The following is a 21,077-nucleotide window of genomic DNA, read 5'->3' on the forward strand; positions in this document are numbered from 1 at the left end:
AGGACCACTTGCTTTTCCTCTGTCTAATCTACTTAACTCCTCCTGTATTACTTTTTCTGCTATTTGTATATCTGGTAGTATGTGTGGGCATGTGTGTTCCACATAGTCCCTCTCAAATTTTTTTTCTTCTGTAAGAACTAATTGGAAATTCTTATTTCCAATTAGTTTTTAGTGTGTGTGTGTGTATTTATTTATAAAGTGAAAGAGGAAATACACAAGAAAACTGGGTCTGTCACTCACTCGCTGAGAGATGTTTACCTAAGCCCAGGTAGATAATTTTGGTTTCTATCTGGCTGCTAGAAAAATGACTTTGCTCTCTCTTTCTCTCTCTCCAGTGGTGGAGGCAAAAGTGGAATGAAATTTTTGCATAAATATGGGCCCACTGTGATTTTTCTTAAAGTATGAGAGTAATGACGATGATGTAGGAGGATCCTAGCATGCTGATCCCATGTATACGGTGATCTCTAGGTTATCACAAACCTTGGTTATAGCAATTTTCACTGTCACTGCAAGATGAAAATCTCCACTGCTGAGATTACCATGCAATTTCTGGTTTAAAAACATCACTGCGCACGTGAGCTAGTTTCTGCCACAATGATGATGCAATATCTGTGGTTTCTGATGGCTTTGAGGGATTCAATGAAGATGTCCTACCCAAGAAATTAATCTCACGTGGTTAGACCACTAACTCTCTGCCCCCTATCCTCAAAAACTCTTACCTCAAGCCCTTCTCAGGTCTCTGTGGTACATGTTTCTTCCTTATTGTGCCCTTTCATCACTTTCTATTAACCCTCTTGAGCACCTAAAGTTTTCTGTAAGTTTGTGTGACATAATCAGAGAAAATGCCACGAGGGCAGCATGGACTTACGCACAAAGCAAAACATTCCCGTGGATTTTTATTTGCCCCAGAAATTAATTATATTGGTATAAATTATATACCATCATTTTTGCTAATGTTTATACTATACATGTACAATTATCTAATAAAAACTGATGAGTAAAAGTACAGTGAAAGCACTGAAATGCAGTGACAATAATGTGATTCCACAGTAAAAATAGCTTCCCAAAACCCTACCACAATACCTTGTCCACACCATGCAAGAGCTAAGCATATGTCTATGTGCAGAAATTCACGAGCTTTCATGTGATGCCTTCGGAATTTTGATATGACCAATAGTTTTCACTTGTCAAAAATCACATGTGCACACCCCTCTCCCCTCACCAAAAACCAAGAGAAAGCCGAATAGTTGAGAGTGTTGACCTTGAAACAGACACCCTCCCCTGTGATGCACCAAAGACTGATGCATTTCATGCTAAAACTTAATTTTTGGTGAATACTTTGGTTTAAAATTGCCTAATCGGCATCTTCAGACTACCACTGACAAGCGCGTCACAGTGCGTCATCAGTTCCTCTTCAGACTAATGTCATTTTGACTTGTTTCGCGTCATTATGTGCAAGGGGGTTAAACTAACCATGCCATTGTGTGTTACTGATACTTAACATAACAGCATGTATGTACTGTATTTAGTGGGTCTAAATTGTAAAATGGAAAACTTGGACTTGCTCTTGGGATGCCTGGTACCAAACATGATAAATCCCACAGGTTTTGTGCTTTCATTATCGTGCAATTCCATTATTATGCACCATGTCTGGTACCAAATATGAGCGATAACTAAGATGTCTGATGATAAGCAAGAAGTGGAAGGAGAATATAAGAGAGTATGGAACAGTGGGTGCAAGGATTGTATGGGTGAGGATGAAAGTAGGTATACAAGCATGGGCGATTGTATGTGTGTATGCTCCAACAGAGGATCGAGTGGCAAGAGTGAAAGATGAGTTTTGGGCGAGAGTAGAAGCATGTATGGACAAGTATGAGAGGAGCGAGAGAGTGCTGTTGATTGGAGACATGAATGGCAAAGTTGGGAATGTACGAGTGGATACAGTGGTTGGTCAGTGGGGTGTGCCAGCTGAAGTAGATGGGAATGGTAGTGCTTTGGTGGACATCTGTGCTGGTAAGGGGTTGGCAATAGCCAACACCTACTTTCGTCATAAGATGATCCACCGGTATACATGGAGAGTAATGAGGAGGATGGATGGTGAACTTGTTGAACGAAAGGCAATGATAGACTACGTGTGTGTGGATGAGCGAATGAGAAGACAAGTGTTGGATGCAAGGGTGTGGAGAGGGTGGGGGAATGGAGTCTTGGACCATCACTTGGTGATGGCCAAGGTGGCCAAGGTAGAGCTGCAAAGAAAGTGGTTGAGGAGACGAAGGGGAAGACAGGAGGAAGCAGCTCCCGTGAGAAGAGTGGAGAAATTGCAAGATAGTGAGAAAAGGACAGAGTATAAAAGCATAGTGGAAGAAAGATTGGGAAGGTATGAGCTAGAGCAGATGGAAGGGGTGGAAGATGTATGTAAGATATTCATGGAAGAGATAAGCGCAGCGTGTGAGGCGGTTTGTGGAGTGAGGAGGAGATGCAAGGGTGTGCAAGGGACAGCATGGTGGAATGATGAGGTGAAACGAGCTGTGGAACAAAAGAAGAAGGCATATGGTGAATGGTTGGCAAGTAGAGGTAGGGGAGAAGATGAGAGAGAGAAGAGAGAGGTATATGTGAGCAGGAGAAGGGAGGTTAAGAGACTGGTGAAGGAGAGTAAGAAGAAAGTGGATGAAGAGTTTGGGAGGAATCTGAGTATGAAATGGAGGGAGAGTAAGAAATTGTTTTGGAAGGAGGTAAAGAAAGTAAGGCAGTGTGAAAGGGGAAATAGTAGGGGAGTGAAAGACAGGAATAATAGATTGTTGGTGGAGGAGAGAGAGAAATTGAGGAGATGGAAGGAGCACTTTGAGGATTTGCTGAATGTAGAGAGTGAGAGCATTGTGAGTATAAGTGGTTGGGGAATGGCTGGGAGAAGAAGAGATGAGAGGAGGGAGGAAGAGATCAGTAGGTCGGAAGTAGTGGAAGCGATGAAGAAGATTAAGCTGGGAAAGGCCCCAGGAATTGATGGAGTGTGTGGTGAAATGCTTAGGTATGGGGGTGAGATTGTTGTGGAGTGGATATGGAAGTTGTGTAGATTGGCTTGGGAAGAGGGAAGGGTTCCAGAGGACTGGAAATCAGGTATAATTGTTCCTCTTTACAAAGGAAAAGGGGAGGGAGAAGTATGTGGTAACCATAGGGGTATTTGCCTTCTTAGTGTGACTGGTAAAATATATGGTAGAATACTCATTGATAGGGTTAGGCATATGACAGAGGAGCTAGTTGGAGAAGAACAAGGGGATTTAGGAAGGGAAAATGGTGTGTAGATCAGATATTTGTTCTAAGATGTTTAGTGGAGAAGTATCTAGAGAAGGGAAGGAAAGTGTATGCTGCCTTCATGGACTTGGAGAAAGCTTATGACAGAATAGATAGGCAAGGTATGTGGAAGGTACTGAGAATATATGGAGTGGAGGGGAAATTGTTGAGTGCTGTGAAGAGTATGTACGAGGGAGCTAGGGCTACGGTGCGAGTGGATGGTGAGCTGAGTGAGTTCTTTGATCTCAATGTGGGACTGAAACAGGGGTGTGTGATGTCTCCATGGCTGTTTAATATATATATGGATGGGGTTGTAAAGGAGGTGCAAGGTAGGGCAGTGGATGTGGGGGTGGCCCTAATGAATGAGGGTGAGATTTGGAAGCTTCCGGTGTTGCTGTTTGCTGATGATACAGTATTATTGAGTGAAGATGAATGGGAGTTGCAAGGTTTGGTGAATGAATTTGGGACAGTGTGTAGGAGGAGGAAGCTGAAAGTTAATGTAAACAAAAGTAAAGTTATGGTGTTTGAGAGGAATGAAGTCACAGAGTGTGCAGTGAGATTGGATGGTGAGGATATGGAGAATGCGAGTGCATTCAAGTACTTGGGTAGTGTGATGAGTAAGGATGGAACTTTGGGGGATGAAGTACGTGAAAGGGTACAGTAGGGAAGAAAGGTTGTTGGTACACTGAAAGCAGTGATGAGAAATAGGGAGGTGAGTATGGAAGTTAAGAAGTCACTGCATGATAGTATTGTGATCCCTACCCTGACGTATGGAAGCGAGGCGTGGACCTTGCAAGAGGGGAACAAGTCAAGAGTGAGAGCAGTGGAAATGAGTTACTTGAGAGGAGCATGTGGAGTGACGTGGAGGGACAGGTTGACGAATGAAGAAGTGAAGGAACGTTGTGGGGTAGATGTGGATGTGGTTGAAAAGATTAGGAGAAATACACTGAGGTGGTTTGGACATGTGGAGAGAATGGAGAATGAAAGACTGACTAAGAGGGTGTATGTAGGTGAGGTGGAGGGAGGGAGAGGGAGAGGTAGACCGAGGATGAGGTGGAGGGATGGAGTTGAGAGGTATATGAGGGAGGGGGGGGGTGAGTTGGGGGGAGGGGAGTCAAATGGTGGGTGACAGAGTGACTTGGAGGCGTTTTGTCTGCGGCCACCCTTTGCGGGATTAGGGCGTCGGGCTATAGATAGATAGATAGAACTAAGAGATCAGAGTAAATGCATTTTTCTTTTTCATCCTTGGTGAGGAATCGTACTGGCATAAGATAAACTTTGGGTGGGTGGCAGAGGTATTTTTGGTCATTTTAGGCTTCATGGTCGAGGTCACCCTCCCTAACCCCAATGAACCCACGTTATATCGACCTCATTATGTGATAAATCATTATGCAATAGGTTTTCACTTGATGTAACCCTATCGCTTAACTAGGCCGGACTGTACAATGATGTTGTTCAGGAACAGAGTAGACAGCTGTCTCTTCCCTCTTGTCTCATTATCACTTCTCACGGTCCGCTATATGTCTGCCCCACATTAAAAAATTAGGAAAGGAAACTTAATTGATCACAGGAAAAAATAAAAAATAAAATAAAATAATAATTAAAAAAACAGAGAGAGAGAGAGAGAGAAGTGAAAACATCTACTGTTACCCTTGGTACACCTGCTTCCTCGCAGAAGCTACACACACACACACACACACTCATCCCTCTTCTCTCAGTAACACTATCTCACTGTCAGCTATATGTTTGCCTCACAACATCAAAATTTAACAAAGCATACTTGATCAGAATTTAATTAAAACATAATGTCATTCACATCAAAACATATAGCATCTTGTTATGCTTGGTAACATTACTGTCTCCCAGCTGCTACACACACACACACACACACACACACACATATGCAAGCACTCACTGGCATCTCAAATTACAGAAACTGTACTACATCAGTCACAGTTTGGAGGTTCCAGTAACTTCACTATCTGCCAAAGATATTAAAACATGTTTGGCTGTACAGTATCATTTCTGGCCACATAAATGTAAATCATCACATAAAGGGCAATAAACATACCTCTGCAACAATAAACAATTCTGTCAATCAATCAGTCAACATCTTAAACATTTCATTCATCCAACATACAGCATGGCAAATAAAAGATTTCAGGACTTTAGTCACCATTCAGTACAAGATATTTCCTTCCAATGAAATGCAAACAAAAATGAATTACCCTACAAAAGGATATACCGGATTGAAGGGATTAGGGGAAGTGGTTTATTGCTTCCCACCTTGGCTTTCTCCCTCCTTACTCCCCCACCCCCCCACACACACACTGGCCTGCATTTACCCACATTGATCATTATAGCTTAGCTAGGGCAGCAGTAAGGTGGAGGGTGAATGGGAGCAATCACTGACCATTTCCTCTGTGACTCTGCTGTGAAAACAACAAAAATGTTGTACGCTGCTATGAATGTCCGTTAAGCATTGCTATTATCAAACACAGTATTGCATTAATTAAGCTACTCAGTAAATTCACTTCATTTTCATAACATACGGCACTGTAATTGTCTGAGTCCTGAGTGCCTCAGCCATTGCTGAAGTGCTTTAGTCATAACAGTGTAGCTGTAATTTCAGGCCGTACAATAATCATTAAAATTTTTTTTCCCATTTTTCGCAAATATAAGACTGTTTCCTTCTACGATACTCGTCTCAAATAAAACAAAATATCAGGAAGAGAAGCCCAACTAACAAGGCTGAGTGAATGTCTATATGCGATAAAAGTTTATGATAACTCAGTATTGTTTCACTAGCCACCATCTCTCCACTATGACTGCGTTGCTAATTAAGTAGGTGGACAGCCAGCAAAAGTGATCATGATTGCCTTTCAGAATGTTAGCTGGCAGTTCACCAGTGATCATGTTAGCTCACTGAGTAGGGTATGCTAGATGCTAAACTACTATATTGCTAAACTGCTACACTGCCACATGAGTGCTTTGTGAGTTAATATTGCATGTATCTAAAATATCCTGATGTGTATGTTACTTTTTTACTATAAATCAACAGCATTCATACTTTAGGAAATATCTGTGACTGCCAAGCAGTGAGCTGATCATTTCTATAACAGTTTCTTTTAAATCATGCCAAGTTAATCCAACCTAAGTCTCATCTATTGCCTCGAGGACGCATGGGGATATTTTGAGGTAAATTTTGGCCATGTGGAGAGGATGGAGGGTGAAAGACTGACGAAGAGAGTGTATGTGAGTGAGGTGGAGGGGGGAAGAGGGAGGGGGAGGCCGAGGATGAGATGGAGGGATGGGGTGGAGAGGTATATGAGAGAGGGGGGAGTAGGTTGGGAGCAGGGCAGTGAAATGGCGGGGGACAGGGCGACTTGGAGGCGATTTGTTTGTGGCCACCCCAAACGAGATTGAGGCGTCTGGCAGTAGATAGTCGATAGATAGATTTTAGGTAAGGATGTTTTTGGCCAAGGGTCACTCACCCAACAGTCTAAAAACAAGTTTCCAAGTCACCTAAACTGATAGCCAATTCTCTTCACTATGCTTCATTTACTGCCTTGCCTTAACACCACACTACTATTTCATCACTGACATTAACACACCCATCAGTGATGAGTGCAAATGCCATCTTGAAACAAACAAATTACTTTACGGTGACCATTCCCAACCCTCTAACTATCGTCCAATTGCTTTAACATCCTGTATCTCAAGAGTTTTTGAGTCAATTCTTAATAGAAAAATTTTAAAGCATCTTTCCTATCACAACCTTCTTTCTAATCGTCAGTATGGGTTCCATCAGGGATGCTCCACTGGCGATCTTCTCACCTACCTTTCAGACTCCTGGTCATCCTCCTTTCGGGACTTTGGTGAAAGCTTTGTCATTGCACTTGGCATCTCAAAGGCTTTCAATTGAGTCTGGCATAAATCTTTAATTTCCAAACTGCCCTCTTACGGTTTCTATCCTTCTATCTGTGCCTTCATCTCTAGCTTCCTTTCTGGTCGTTCTATAGCTGCATTTGCAGACGGCCATCATTCTTCTCCTAGATCTATCAACAATGATGTTCCTCAGGGCTCTGTCCTATCACCAACTCTCTTCCTTTTATTCATCAATGACCTTCTAAGCTGTACATCTAAACCCATCCACTCATGCGCTGATGACTCCACCCTTCACCTTTCCATTCAGTTCCCACAATGTCCATCTCAGGAATTACTCCAACACACAAGGGATGAGGCTATGGCACACCTAATGTCTGACTTGGCTCGCATCTCTGACTGGGGTAAAAATAATCTTGTTTTTAATGCATCAAAGACTCAGTTCTTACACCTATCAACCCGACAGAATCTTCCACAGGTGTACCCACTAATGTTTAATATATTCAGCTTAATCCTGCATCATCCTTGAACATGCTTGGGATTTCATTTACTCGGGACTTGTCTTGGAAAAATCATACTATATCATCACCATCATCATCATCCAGACCTCCTTTCCCACCCAAGGGCAGGGTGAAGATCTCTTGTAAATTCTGCTTCCAAGACATTAGGTGTGCTAAACCGACTCCGTTCCTTCTTTACCCCTACACAACTGTTGACTCTATACGCGGGTTTTATCTGCCCGTGTGGAGTACAACTCTCATGTGTGGGTAGGTTCCCCACATACAGCTCTTCTCAATAGGGTGGAGTCAAAGGCTTTTTGTCTCAGTAACTCTCCTCCTCTTACTGACTCCCTTCAACCTCTGTCTCTTCGCCTCACTGTTGCATCTTTTATCTCTTTTCTATCGCTACTTCAATGGTCACTGCTCCTCTGAACTGTCTGCATGCTTTCCTCTACTTCTACGATGGGTGCGTCGCACCCGTCTAGCAGCAAACTCTCATCCCTTTTCTGTCCAACTCTCTAATGCAAGAGTTAACCATTACTCCCAGTCCTTCATTCATGCAACAGGTCAACTCTGGAACTGTCTCACTCTGTCTGTATTTCCTGTTTCCTATGATCTCCAGTCTTTCAAACGCAATGTGTACGGGCATCTCGAAATGATCGGATCTTGAATTTAGCTCTCGTTTGTATTTTGTTTTTCTCTTGGAAGGAACAGTTATTGCGGGCTCGTGGCCTTTGGTTCCTTCTTCGTCACACTGAAGAAAAAAAAAAAAAATGCACAATGGCAATTACTGTATATAAGCAAATCTAGCAATCAAATATCTTTCAGTGAAGCTCCATGTGAAATCTAAACCATTGTACAGTATACTGAAAAAGGTCCTAACTTTTTTGTCACTGTACAAGCGTCACATACCGTTTCACTGTATAACGAGGGTCTGCTGTACAGGTACAAAGAATATTTTGTTATTTATTAAAGTAAGTGAGATGTGCTGATGGATATGAGCAGAATTGAAAGCAAGTGACTAGCTTCTTAACCCTTCCACCTCAATTTTTTTTTTTTTTTCCTGGATGTAGCACACATGGGGGTTTTGAGATATATAAAGAGAATTTTTAAAATGAAACACTCAAAAAAAAAATAAATAAAAAATAAAATAAAATAAATCTAAGTAAAATGATTTCTAACATAATGTAAATAATAATAATAATAACAATAATAATTACTTCTTTTTTGAGCTGTCAACACCTGTGATGTTGGAGCTTCTCCACTGCCAGACATAAGTCATTTGGCATAATGATAATTTTTTTATTATAATGGCATCTTCATTTTCACTCTCACTTTTATCTGAAAACATATGAGTCATCAGACATTGCTTCCATCAGATCCTAGTAGTAATTAGAGTGGCCAGGGGCTACTACGGCAGTGGAAACATCTTGTACCTCACGCTTTGACATACTTCTGGCAAGTGACAAATATAATAATATAATCCTCCCTTGATGGCAACACCTCAGTAGTGCCACCTCCTGATACATGAACAATTACTGGGCCCCCAGTGCTGGCGCACAAATATAAGAAGTCCACAATATGTATAGAGTAAAACCTCCCTAAGTTGACATGATAGGGAGTGAGGGACTGCAGACTTGGGAGAACTGCTAACTTAGGAGAATCACTGCCCTTCCCTAAAGAAGTGTCTAACATCACTTACCATGTTTGTAAACAGTAGTAGAGTGTACAGTAATTCAACCACAAAGGAAGCCTTTTGGTAGGATGCAGAGGTGTTTGGGGGGCTCAAGATCACTTCTGTGCACAATTTTCTAACCATAACCATACTCAACAGCGTATATTCATGCCAAGACTTTCGGCTTTTCTAGGTTCAGAGTCTTCAGCTTCATTGCCTTCCTCCTAGAGGCTCCCTTGGTACCGTACAGAGATGAAACGATGGCAGGATCCCGGATAAGTACACTTGAAAAGTGCGCAACACTTTGTCACAGTCACAAGCAAGCGAGAGAACCCCATTGCTGGTGGTGGCTGGGGCAAGACTGAGCTCCTCGTGATGCACGGCGTGGCGGCTCCGTATATTTATACCACCTAAGTCGGTATATTGCTAGCCAACAACCAATATGCAGACTTAATTTTGATTTCTACAAATTCGAACGGGATACCCTGATGTCTCACGGCTCACGTGATGCTGAGTTTGGGTTGTTATTAGTCGGCATTTTGTCGACTATTTTTTTGCCACGTGGTCAATTTTCAAAAATGATTTTTTGGATGAATATTTTGGAGCCATGCCACCTTATTTAATATCTTGACTTAGGGGAATGTCAACTAAGAGAGGGTTTACTGTACATACCACCCGACGGTTACATTTTTCTTTGTGGCACGTATACATGACACCCGATGTTAAAAGGTTGTTACATAATACAGCACAAAGGAGACAGGCTGGCCCTGGCATTTGCCTAAACAATTTATTAGTTTCCAAAAAAAGGAGATACAGGCATGCATACAGCACAAGGGCAAGCAACATAAGTCCTGCAAGAGTTCTGGTACAGCAACAAAAGCCACAAACTTCATGAGTACTAAATGCGAATAAAGTTAATATTCATTAGTGGGACCTAACTCGACTATTGTTCAATGCTGCGGAAAAACTTCTGGTCACTGAGACTTAGTTCAACCATCATCGAAGAGGTTAGAAATGTGCACTCATGGTTATATGACCTGCCTGTGAGATGCAGTACCACCATGAAAAGTGTAGCCAACACCACACATACCTGCCAGACAGACTGCCTTGCTCCTGTATGTTCAGGCTCAGAAACGACTATGATAGGTGAGTTATATATAAGAAAATGGTATATATGAACCACAAATAAGAGCAGATTTAAGAGATATACACTCAAACCTCGATTTAAGGGACTAAATGGGGAATCAACTTGTCCCTTACTTGAAAATGTCCATTGTTTTACCACATATAAAGACAATCTTATTATTAAATGCAGTAATTGTTTCACTTTTCTTACTTATTTATATGATTATGAATATTATTTTACAGGTACCGTATAAAGAAACATATTAATGTGTATAACCTAGACATTATGTATCATTTTTGAATGGTCTTCTCCATTTGTCAAGTAGAATATGGAGTCCCTTAAATCCAAAATCCCTTAAATGGAGGTCCCTTAAATCGAGGTTTGAGTGTACAACAGAATGAAACATATAATGGTAAAGCAAAGGAAAATGCGTGGAGTATGACAGTTCACCTGGCGAGACATGCAAATATTAATTAGCTGATCATCATGCTGATGAATCTGTGTACCAATAATTGCAATGAATGATTTACTAATGAGTTTATGAAAGTACAGTAATACATCTTTTCACGAGAGTCAGAAAGGTATTTTAGCATAAGACTATGTGTTAGGCCTGCCCTACAGTACAGTACATTATGGCACCAGGAATGCTAAGCAGGCTAATAAGATGTTCTGTAGGCATTTATCGCTGTCATTATACATTACCATTATTATTAACCCAAGACGTCCCGTCGACGTATGGGTACGTTGCAACATTTTGCATTTGCCAGTCCCGACGACGTACTGGTATGTCGTGCAATTGAAAGGTCCCTAATTTGCACAATTTTCAATTTTCACGCGTGATTTTTCGTAAGTATACATGGCACACCTTCCTCTATTCCTCTACAAGATGCCAAGCAGGGACAATGCCTTACACCGCATAACCCCCCCCCCCGCACACCATTGTCTCGGCAATTCATCTGTTACCAGTGACCTGACCAATAAAGACATTCAGGGCAAGAGTGATTCCCCAATTGATGACAATGTGGAGGACAAAGTTTACATAGCATCAGAGGAAGAAACAGTCAGAAATGATGATCAGGTAATGTGGCAAAAGAAGGTCAGGAATGGTGATGAGTTAGTGAGTGAAACAATGCTTATAATGCCTATATTTCTGTTTGAAAACCAATATACTGTACTTTCGTACTACATATAAATTCATACCAAGTAAATAAATAAATACTGTTTATGAGTGGTGTGAAATAGTTACCCTCCCATAGAACTCATTTTCTTTGGTGCCAGCCTGTTAGAAAACCCTGTCAGGTAAGGAGGTACTGCTACCTGGATCGAGTATTTTAAACCTTAGGTGAGCGATTTCTCTATGAAATTTCGTTGTTTCTCACCAAAAGTGGAGGTTTTAGGGGGGGGGGGGAAATCGAAAATACCTCGGGATTGGGGGGTGTCGGAGGTGCGAAATAGCTCGGGACGTGACGGGTTAAGAAAGCACACAGTGAGTGGATGAAAAGCAGGGGCATGGAGGAAATTAAGAGACAGAAGAGAGAGTTATATGTAGATAGGAAGAGAGAGGTGAAAAGATTAGTAAGAGAAAGTAAGAAGAGAGTTGATGAGGAATTTGGAAGGAATTTGAGCATAGAGTGGAAGGTATGTAAGAATATGTTCTGGAAAGAGGTAAAGAGAGTTAGACAGGGTGATAAAAGCATAAGTTGGGGAGTGACAAATAAAAATGGTATATTGCCAGTGGAGAAGGGAGAATAAAGGAGCTGATGGAGAGAACACTTCAGGGAACTGTTGAACACAGAGAATGAAAGTAATGCAAGTATAACTGGCTGAGGAATGGCTGGGAGATGGAGGGTGGTGAGAAGAGAGGAAGGAATCAGTAGGATGGAAGTAATGGAAGCAATGGAGAAAGTCAAAATGGGGAAAGCCCCAGGAATTGATGGAGTGTGGTGAAATGCTGAAGCATGAGGGAGAGACAGTAGTAGAATGAATATGGAAGATGTGCAGATTGGCCTGGGAGGAAGGCAGAGTCCCGGAGGATTGGAAGTCAGGTATAATTGTTCCCCTGTACAAAGGGGACGGCGAAAAATAAGAGTGTGGTAATCACAGGGGTATTTGTCTTCTTAGTGTAGTAGGAAAAGCATATGGTAGGATACTTATTGAAAGAGTTAGGGTAACAACAGAGAAATTAGTTGGAGAAGAACAGGGAGGTTTTAGGAAGGAAAGCAGTTGTGTGAATCAGATATTCATTCTTAGGTCTTTAAAGGATAAGTTTCTGGAGAAGGGAAAGAAGTTGTACGCAGCCTTCATGGATTTGGAGAAAGTATATGACACAGTCGATAGACAAGGAATGTGGAAAGTACTAAGAATGTACGGAGTAAATGGGAAGTTGTTGAATGCCGTTAAGAGTATGTATGAGGATGCTAAGGCTGCCGCATGTGTGGATAGTGAACTAAGTGAATTTTCCTATTTGAATGTTGGATTGACACGGGGATGAGTCATGTCCCCATGGTTGTTCAATCTGTAAACGGATGAGGTTAAAAAAAGATACAGTAAAAGGCAGGGCAGTGGATGTTGAAGCAACCCTAATGAGAGAGGGCAGTGTTTGGAAATCCCTGAAATGTTGTTTATAGATGATACTGTATTAAGTGAAGACAAAGGGGAATTGCAAGGCTTGGTGAAATGAGTCTGGGAGTGTGTGTAAGAAACAGACTCTAAAAGTCTATGTAGGGAAGAGTAAAGTTATGGTCTCTGAGAGAAATGATGTCATTGAACGTACAGTGCGGCTGGATGAGGATATGTGAGTGCATTTAGGTACTTGGGTAGTATGATGAAAAAGGATGGAAGTTTAGAGGGTGAAGTGCTAGAAAAGATACAGTAGGGAAGAAAGGTTGCTGGTTCTTTGAAAGCAGTGATAAGAAACAGGGAAGCAGGCATGGAAGTAAAAAAGTCAGGAAGTGAAGCTTGAACCTTGTTGGAAGAACAAAAGTCAAGAGTGAGAGCAGTGGAAATGAGTAATCTGAGAGGAGCATGTGGAGTTACATGGAGAGACAGACTGACAAATGAGGAAGTGAAGGAGCACTATGGTGTGGACTTGGATGTGATAGACAGTGTTACAAGAAATACACTGAGGTGGTTTGGCCATGTTGAGAAAATGGAGTGTGAGAGACTAATCAGGAGTGTATGGCAGTGAGGTGGGAGGGGGAGGAGAGGGAGAGGGAGGCTGAGGATGAGATGGAGGGATGTAGTGGAGTATATGAGCGGGGTGTGAGCTGGAGCAAGGCAGTGAAGTGGCACTGGACAGGGCAACATAGAGGTGATTTGTTTATGGCCACCCCTTATAGGACTGTGGCATCTGGCAATAGAAAGATAGATAGACAGATAGACAGATGATGATGATGATGATGATGATGTTGATGATTATTATTATTACTATTATTATTCAATTTTCAAGGAACTGTACTTTTTTACTTCACTGTACAACTGTATTTTGTGACAGTCATATGTGTCTGTGTCTTTAGGAAAGTAAACCTGCACTTTTGCCATGTCTTTGGCATCAGTTTGAGCCCTACTTGTGTTCAAAAACTATGGAATGTTAGGTTGAAGTGTGTATCAATGGAAACTGATATATATATATATATATATATATATATATATATATGTGTAAGACCATGTATATGCACAATCCACAATATTGCTAACATTCATTTTCAAGGAATTGTGCTTTTTATTACATTTTATAAATGTATTTTGTGTTAGTCATTTATGGGTCTGTGTCTTTAGGAAAGTAAACCTGTACTTTTGGCATGTATCTGGTACCTGTTTGAACCCTTTTTGTTCAAAGTGTATTTTTAATTATTTTCACTGTACAGTTTACTCTCTGTGACTGAGGTGGAGTGGGCAGTGACCATTGTTTTGATGGGCACTGTCGGTGACAAGCGAGTGTTGTGGTGAGCAGAAGCTAGTTTGAAAAATTAGGTTTCCATGTTTGGGCACGTGCAGAGGATCGGGGGTGATAATTGGGTGCAGGAAATGAGAAACATTAATATTGGGGATGGGGTTGCAAGGAGCAGACCAAAAAAGACATGAGACAAGGTCATTAAGAGTGACCTCAGGGTTAAGGGACTGAACAGGGAGGCTGCCTAAGATCGAGCAGCATGGACAGCCGCCATTAGGTGACCAAGGCCGACGCATGCAAGCGTGTTGGAGCCTTCAAAAATGAAAAACGAAACATGTGCATTGTTGATTAATTCCATAAAAAATGGATATGCTTTAATTCAGCCAGATTTTTGCATTGCCAAATAATGACAGATGTTGAGTAATGAAGATTCGAATAAATGGGGGATTACTGACCTTTTCACCACCACAATAATGTCTGTTTCTTGTTACCAACAGCTATATTTATGTTGGATTTATGAATAACCAAGCATAATGAACGAAGTAAAACTAAGCTAAAGGAACACCTTTAATTAGATTACAGTAATCCCACTAATAGTGCCAAAGGCGTGTCCGGAAAGTGGGTCCCTGGCTCCTGGACTGCTACATAAGGACCCTAACCCAGCCTAACTTTGAAAGCCACCTAAAAAACTCCCTACTGGCATAGCACCTATTTAAACCTATTTAAGACCCTATTCACACCAATAATGGACATAAAGCACGAAATAAATGAAAAGGAACCAACGAATGAGGAATTAGAAGTGGCTGTACTTCAGCCAGGGTACTTACTGCACGTATGTGGCCGCCTTCTCTAAGGCTTTGGCAGTGGTGAAAATGCTCTTGAAGCACGTACAGTAATCCAATGTTGTGCTGCACTTACAGTAATTCTTTGCACTGTGAGTCATAATTGTTTAACACTGCACATTGTTAATTGCACAACGCCAGTTTCAACCACTAGTTTGCACTCCACAGTTAATCCTTTGCACTCTGCATTCTAATTTCTTAACACTACACAACAGTGTAAATTTCCGTGTGGTCTTGTGGTGAAGTATTGCAGTTTATTCACAGTTTATTAACAAAAAACGAGCACGTGAACCATCCATGGCGATAAGCATCTACTTGTAATCACAGTTAAGCAGTAACTGGTGGTGAGGGAGGAGAAGGGTTGCCAAATTGGAGCTCAGCCACATTACCACACTCCTCAATTTTCATTACCAAATTTAACTTTTCATTACCAAATTCATAAAGCTAGCATTTATTCTTCACTAATTATATTTATAAGTGGAAATAAATGTAATCACTCTCTTTATAATTAACAGCATGTTGATTATTTTCACACTGTGTAGGCTAGCAGATTAATCAGAGACAGCAGACAATCCACCATCTCAAAAATGTGTAACCTCATACATATGAAAAATCCGTTTGGTAATGCATTATGCTGATTCATTACCAAACGAATTTTTCATTACCAAATTGGTCCATATTTGGTAATGAAAAATACCAAATGGCAACCCTGACAGGGGAGGGGCGAGGAAGGAAGGGGTGAAGGGGCCGTGGTGTAAACAGCTGGTAGGCGCCGCGCGGCAATTTCAAATTACAGGTGGGAAAAAAATCGGATTTTGAGGGGTAATTTTTTGTTTTTTTGTTCATTTCTGGGTTCCGAAGGTCCAGGCCCACAATGTCTGGTAAGTGGGGTGTCCGGAAAGTGGGCGTCCGGCTAGTACGGGGATTACTGTACTTTTCACACCTTACAGTTCTTAACCTCTTAAATGCGGATCGTCGCATTTGCGACGGTCGGCCCAAAGGACATAACGGCGGATCGTCGCGTTTGCGATTTGAGTAAATTTTGAATAACCGCGGGCAAGCAGGCTCCAGCTGGTATTGTCTATCAGTACCACCACCCTCTAGCTACAACTAGCATACTTTACCTTTGTACTACTGACCTCAGTTGTTGCCAAATATCGCGTTTTCCCCCCATCCCCCCCCCCACCACGGCCCGGCCAGCCTGGCTGTGATACATGGCAGCGCTCTGAGCACTCAGAACTGTAAATCTGCGCTCTCCTCTCACAAGCAGTTTATGCTACTAGGAAACGCTTGTTTCCCCAGTTGTAACACTAGCTTTTTTTCTCACGGTTTGCCCCTGTTTAGCGTCAGTTTACTGCAGGCTTTCAAAGTGAGATTATGGCGAGTTCTAGCTCTTCCCAGTCAGTGCAAGCGGCCGACAGGAACGAGAATAAAGTGGCAGATGTAAGGCAGAACAAAAAGCACGCCGTGGTGATCTTTTGGGAAGTAATATGATTGAAAATAATGTAGTATACATGTTTTTAGCTGTGAAAATGGAAATGTTTGTTGAGTGACGGGAAGACCGCCGCCACAGTGCATGTCGGCCGTACGCTCCGTTGATTTTAGCCTTATTTTCAGTGCTTATTGTACAAATACGAATTCCTAACTACCTTTACGTTGTAGTATAAAGTTTACTGTGACAGAATGAGGCTGTGGTAGAGGGGAAACCAGGTTGCTGGAGGTGTGAAAGTGAAGATTTGGTTACCTAACTTTGCAAGTCTCCAAAAGTCCTTGAGTAGTCCACGAAGGCTCAACACCTGTCTCTGGAGAAAGCTGAATGTAAGTACTATCTGCCATACCAAGTATAATGTTCTAGGGTTAATCTCTGATTTTTGGCGAATATTTTCCTACAGGTACTCAGACCGCGATACAACCCCGCCACTCGGTGGGGAACGACTGTACACAGCCGCGTTTAAGGGGTTAACAACAGTGAGAAAATGTAGATGATGGCAGGGAGCGACTGAGATGACTGTTGACGGATGGAGAGAGAAGACAGGAATGGAAGTGATATATGATATAAATAACTTTATAATCACGAAGTATGCTATTTATCTATCTATCTATTGCCAGACACCTCAATCCCGTTCGGGGTGGCCACAAACAAATTGCCTCCACGTTACTATGTCCCCCGCCATTTCACTGCCCTGCTCCCAACTCACACACCCCTCTCTCATATACCTCTCCATCCCATCCCTCCATCTCATCCTTGGCCTCCCCCTCCCTCTTCCCCCCTCCACCTCACTCACATGTACTCTCTTCGTCAGTCTTTCACCCTCCATCCTCTCCACATGGCCAAACCACCTCAGTGTATTCCTCCTAACGCTTCCTATCACATCCACATCCACACCACAATGCTCCTTTATATCCTCATTTGTCAGCCTGTCTCTCCATGTGACTCCACAGGCTCCTCTTAAATAACTCATTTCCACTGCTCTCACTCTTGACTTGTGTCCTTCCAACAACGTCCAAGCTTCACTACCATACGTTAGAGTAGGTATCACAATACTGTCATGTAGTAAATTTTTCATGTCCATGCTCACTTCCCTGTTTCTTATCACTGCTTTCAAGGAACCAGCAACCTTTCTTCCCTGCTGTACCCTTTCAAGCACTTCACCCTTCAAACCTCCATCCTTACTCATCACATTACCCAAGTACTTAAACGTACTCACATTTTCCAATTCCTCACCATCCAATCTCGCTGTACATTCACTGATTTCACCTCTCTCAAAGACCATCACTTGACTCTTCCCTACATTCACCTTTAGATTCCATTTCTTACACACTCTCCCAAACTCATCCACCAAGCCTTGCAGCTCCCCTTCGTCTTCACTCAACAACACAGTATCATCTGCAAACAACAGTACAGGGAGTTTCCAAACACTACCCTCTCTCATTAGGGCCACTCCAACATCCACTACCCTACCTTGTACCTCTTTTATTACTCCATCCATGTACAGATTGAACAACCATGGAGACATGACACATCCCTGTTTCAACCCAACCTTCAAAGAGAAAAATTCACTCAGTTCACCATCCACACGCAATGCACCTTAGCACCATCATACATACTCTTCACTGCATTCAACAACTTCCCATCTACTCCATATATTCTTAATACTTTCCACAATCCTTGTCTATCCACCCTGTCATATGCTTTCTCCAAATCCATGAAAGCCGCATACAACTTCTTTCCCTTCTCTAGAAACTTTTCCACTAAAGGTCTAAGAATGAATATCTGATCTTCACAACCTCTTCCCTTCCTAAAGCCTCCCTGTTCTTCTCCAACTAACTCCTCTGTTCTATCTCTAACTCTGTCAATAAGTATCCTACCATACACTTTCCTTATTATACTAAGAAGACAGATGCCCCTATGATTACCACACACTTCTTTTTCCCCTTTTCCTTTGTACAAGGGAATAATTATACCTGACTTCCAATCCTCCGCGACTCTACCTTCCTCCCACGCCAATCTGCACATCTTCCATATCCATTCTACTACTATCTCTCCCCCATACTTCAGCATTTCACCACACACTCCATCAATTCCTGGGGCTTTCCCCAATTTAACTTTCTTCATTGGTTCCACAACTGCTATCCGACCAATTTCTTCCTGTCTTTACGAAGTATGCACTGCATTTAAATTCCTCTACTGTTTCACTGTGCTTCATAACCATTATATGCAGTACAGTACTTACAATGTAGACTACAAATGCTTCATGTAGTACAATTGTTAGTGAAAATAATCTTCTGTGTCTGAGTTACCTAACTCAAGAATCTGTATGTTCTCATGTCATACCTTTGTCAGATGACAATATCTGGCAATCTGTTGCACATTAATTCTATGTTTAATACAGTCTTATGTTACCTCCCATTACATTTATGTGAAACCAGGCAACTCTAACTCACTGTGTTAAGAGATCAAATGCCTCATGGCATGCAAATTGAAAGGAGCGAACTTCTGCTGTCAACTGTACAAGGCCATACAAAATTAAAGAAAATCAATAGTTTTGCTACTTACATTATCCATCCTCCCTCATTCCATATTCACACTCAGTCCATTTACATTCATACTCTTACCCCCAAAAATAAATAAAATTCCTCACCAATGGCTCCAGTGTCTCCAGGTCTTTGATTCTATTTCCAGAGAGGTTGAGGTATGCCAGTTTTGGCAGGCAGGTCAGGGCATTCAATCCACCTGAGATTCGGTTGTCACTCAGCTCCAACTGCAAGAAAACACATTAGTTATTTAAACCCAGAAGATCAGCCAGGGCAATTATAAAAACTATTACTACAATATGATTCAAGTCAGCTTGAAAGAAGCACACTGGTACAATGGTTACCATATTTCCTGGGGTATAAGACGCACTTTCTTGTCTCAAAATTCTCAAAAAAATCCCCATGTGTCCTAGAGGCCAGACTAACACAGGATCACTTGGCTCCATTGAGAAGAATCTCTTATACAGATGCTCATCTCACTGCTTGGCAGTCAAGTATTTTCTAGAGTATAAAGACCTTTGATTTACTGTAAAAAGGTACATTCACTTGTGTATATACTCAGATTTTATTATTAGAAACATCCAAGTTCAAGAACAGAAGATCCAGGGTTTGTTTACAACTGGCCATGTGACGGTTTGGGGGTTTAGCGGTACTGCAGTTTAACAATTTAGCATCTATCATACACCCTACTTTAGCAGGCTAACATTCATCCTTTAGGGCGTCATTTGAGTGTGTATTGTTCTAGACAGCAGGGTAGAGAGGAGTAGGAGATAAAGCGAGCTGGAAATAAAGATGGCTTATTGCGCTATATTCACAGATTTACCATGATCCATCCATCATCCAATTCTACATTGCCCCACGAGAAGCGTAGGAGCTCGGGGCTAGGCAAGTTGGTCCTGACATTTAAGATAAAAGTGACCAGCCTCACTCATCCCTGAGTGGCATTACATGAGCAATCAACCCCAACCACCCCTTAGATATAAACCTTCACCGGCTCAATCAGACTGGAGTGCCAAAATTACTCACTAAACCACCAGGCACCAAAATCTGGTTATATGGTTACCACCCGCCATAGTAAATGGTTTCCTGGTGTACAGGAATCCATTTGGCTTGTCACTCAGTGTAGTCACCCACAGGCAGAAGGAAGAGGAAAGAGCGAAGGAAAGAAAGACAGAAGAGGGAGTGTAAAGTCACCCGTAGGCAGAAGGACGTGGAAGGAAGGAAGGAAAGACAGACAGAAGAGGATGGAAGGAAAGAAGGATGGAGTGGAAAGGGCAGACACCCGAGGGCAGCACTACATCGAGTGAGTGGATGGTGAGTGCCCCCACCTACCAATATTATAATTATTTATTATTATTATTGTGGAGGTATTCAGAGGTTAGTGAGAATGCATCATTAGTGATGGCAATGAAGTAATGTCCAGGAGCATGTCTGCTGAGCAGAAAAGACTCGTGTCGTATTTCATTTGGTTTGTTTAAGGATATTTATTCAGTTTGGGAAGTGAATGTGTTGTCTGTAGGTAATGAAACAATAGGAACAAGTTACAGTATACCTCAACACAAGGTGTGGGGCATGAATCTGACTAGTATGGGGTACTTTTAGGGTAAATAAAATGGTGTAAACATTCCTTGTAATTGATTTTTGAAAATTTGTTTGTGTTGTCTGTGATTGTAATATTCAGTACAGGCAGCAATTTGAAAACATGCAGGCATCTGATTTGGAGATATAGTGTATTCCTTAATTTAATGGCATGTGTATTTTCTTGAATGAATGAAAGAACGGGTTTTATTGAGTTTTGCCTTTTTAAGTTTATTTCACGAAAAATATTACTTAT

At 41.8% G+C, this 21,077-nt stretch overlaps 1 protein-coding gene across 1 annotated transcript in view; it reads right to left on the reverse strand.

The window, feature by feature from the left end:
- The window catches only part of LOC145406660 (acidic leucine-rich nuclear phosphoprotein 32 family member A-like), a 294,562-nt gene that overhangs the window by 212,299 nt on the left and 61,186 nt on the right, over window positions 1-21,077 (reverse strand). The window contains exon 3 of the mRNA XM_080277747.1: window positions 19,351-19,470. Coding sequence (XP_080133873.1) covers window positions 19,351-19,470 — 120 coding nt within the window. The remainder of the gene's footprint in view (window positions 1-19,350; window positions 19,471-21,077) is intronic.

Source organism: Coenobita brevimanus, chromosome 71, assembly GCF_032717465.1.
Source record: "Coenobita brevimanus isolate Jiangsu-jjx chromosome 71, ASM3271746v2, whole genome shotgun sequence".
Classification (NCBI taxonomy): domain Eukaryota; kingdom Metazoa; phylum Arthropoda; class Malacostraca; order Decapoda; family Coenobitidae; genus Coenobita; species Coenobita brevimanus.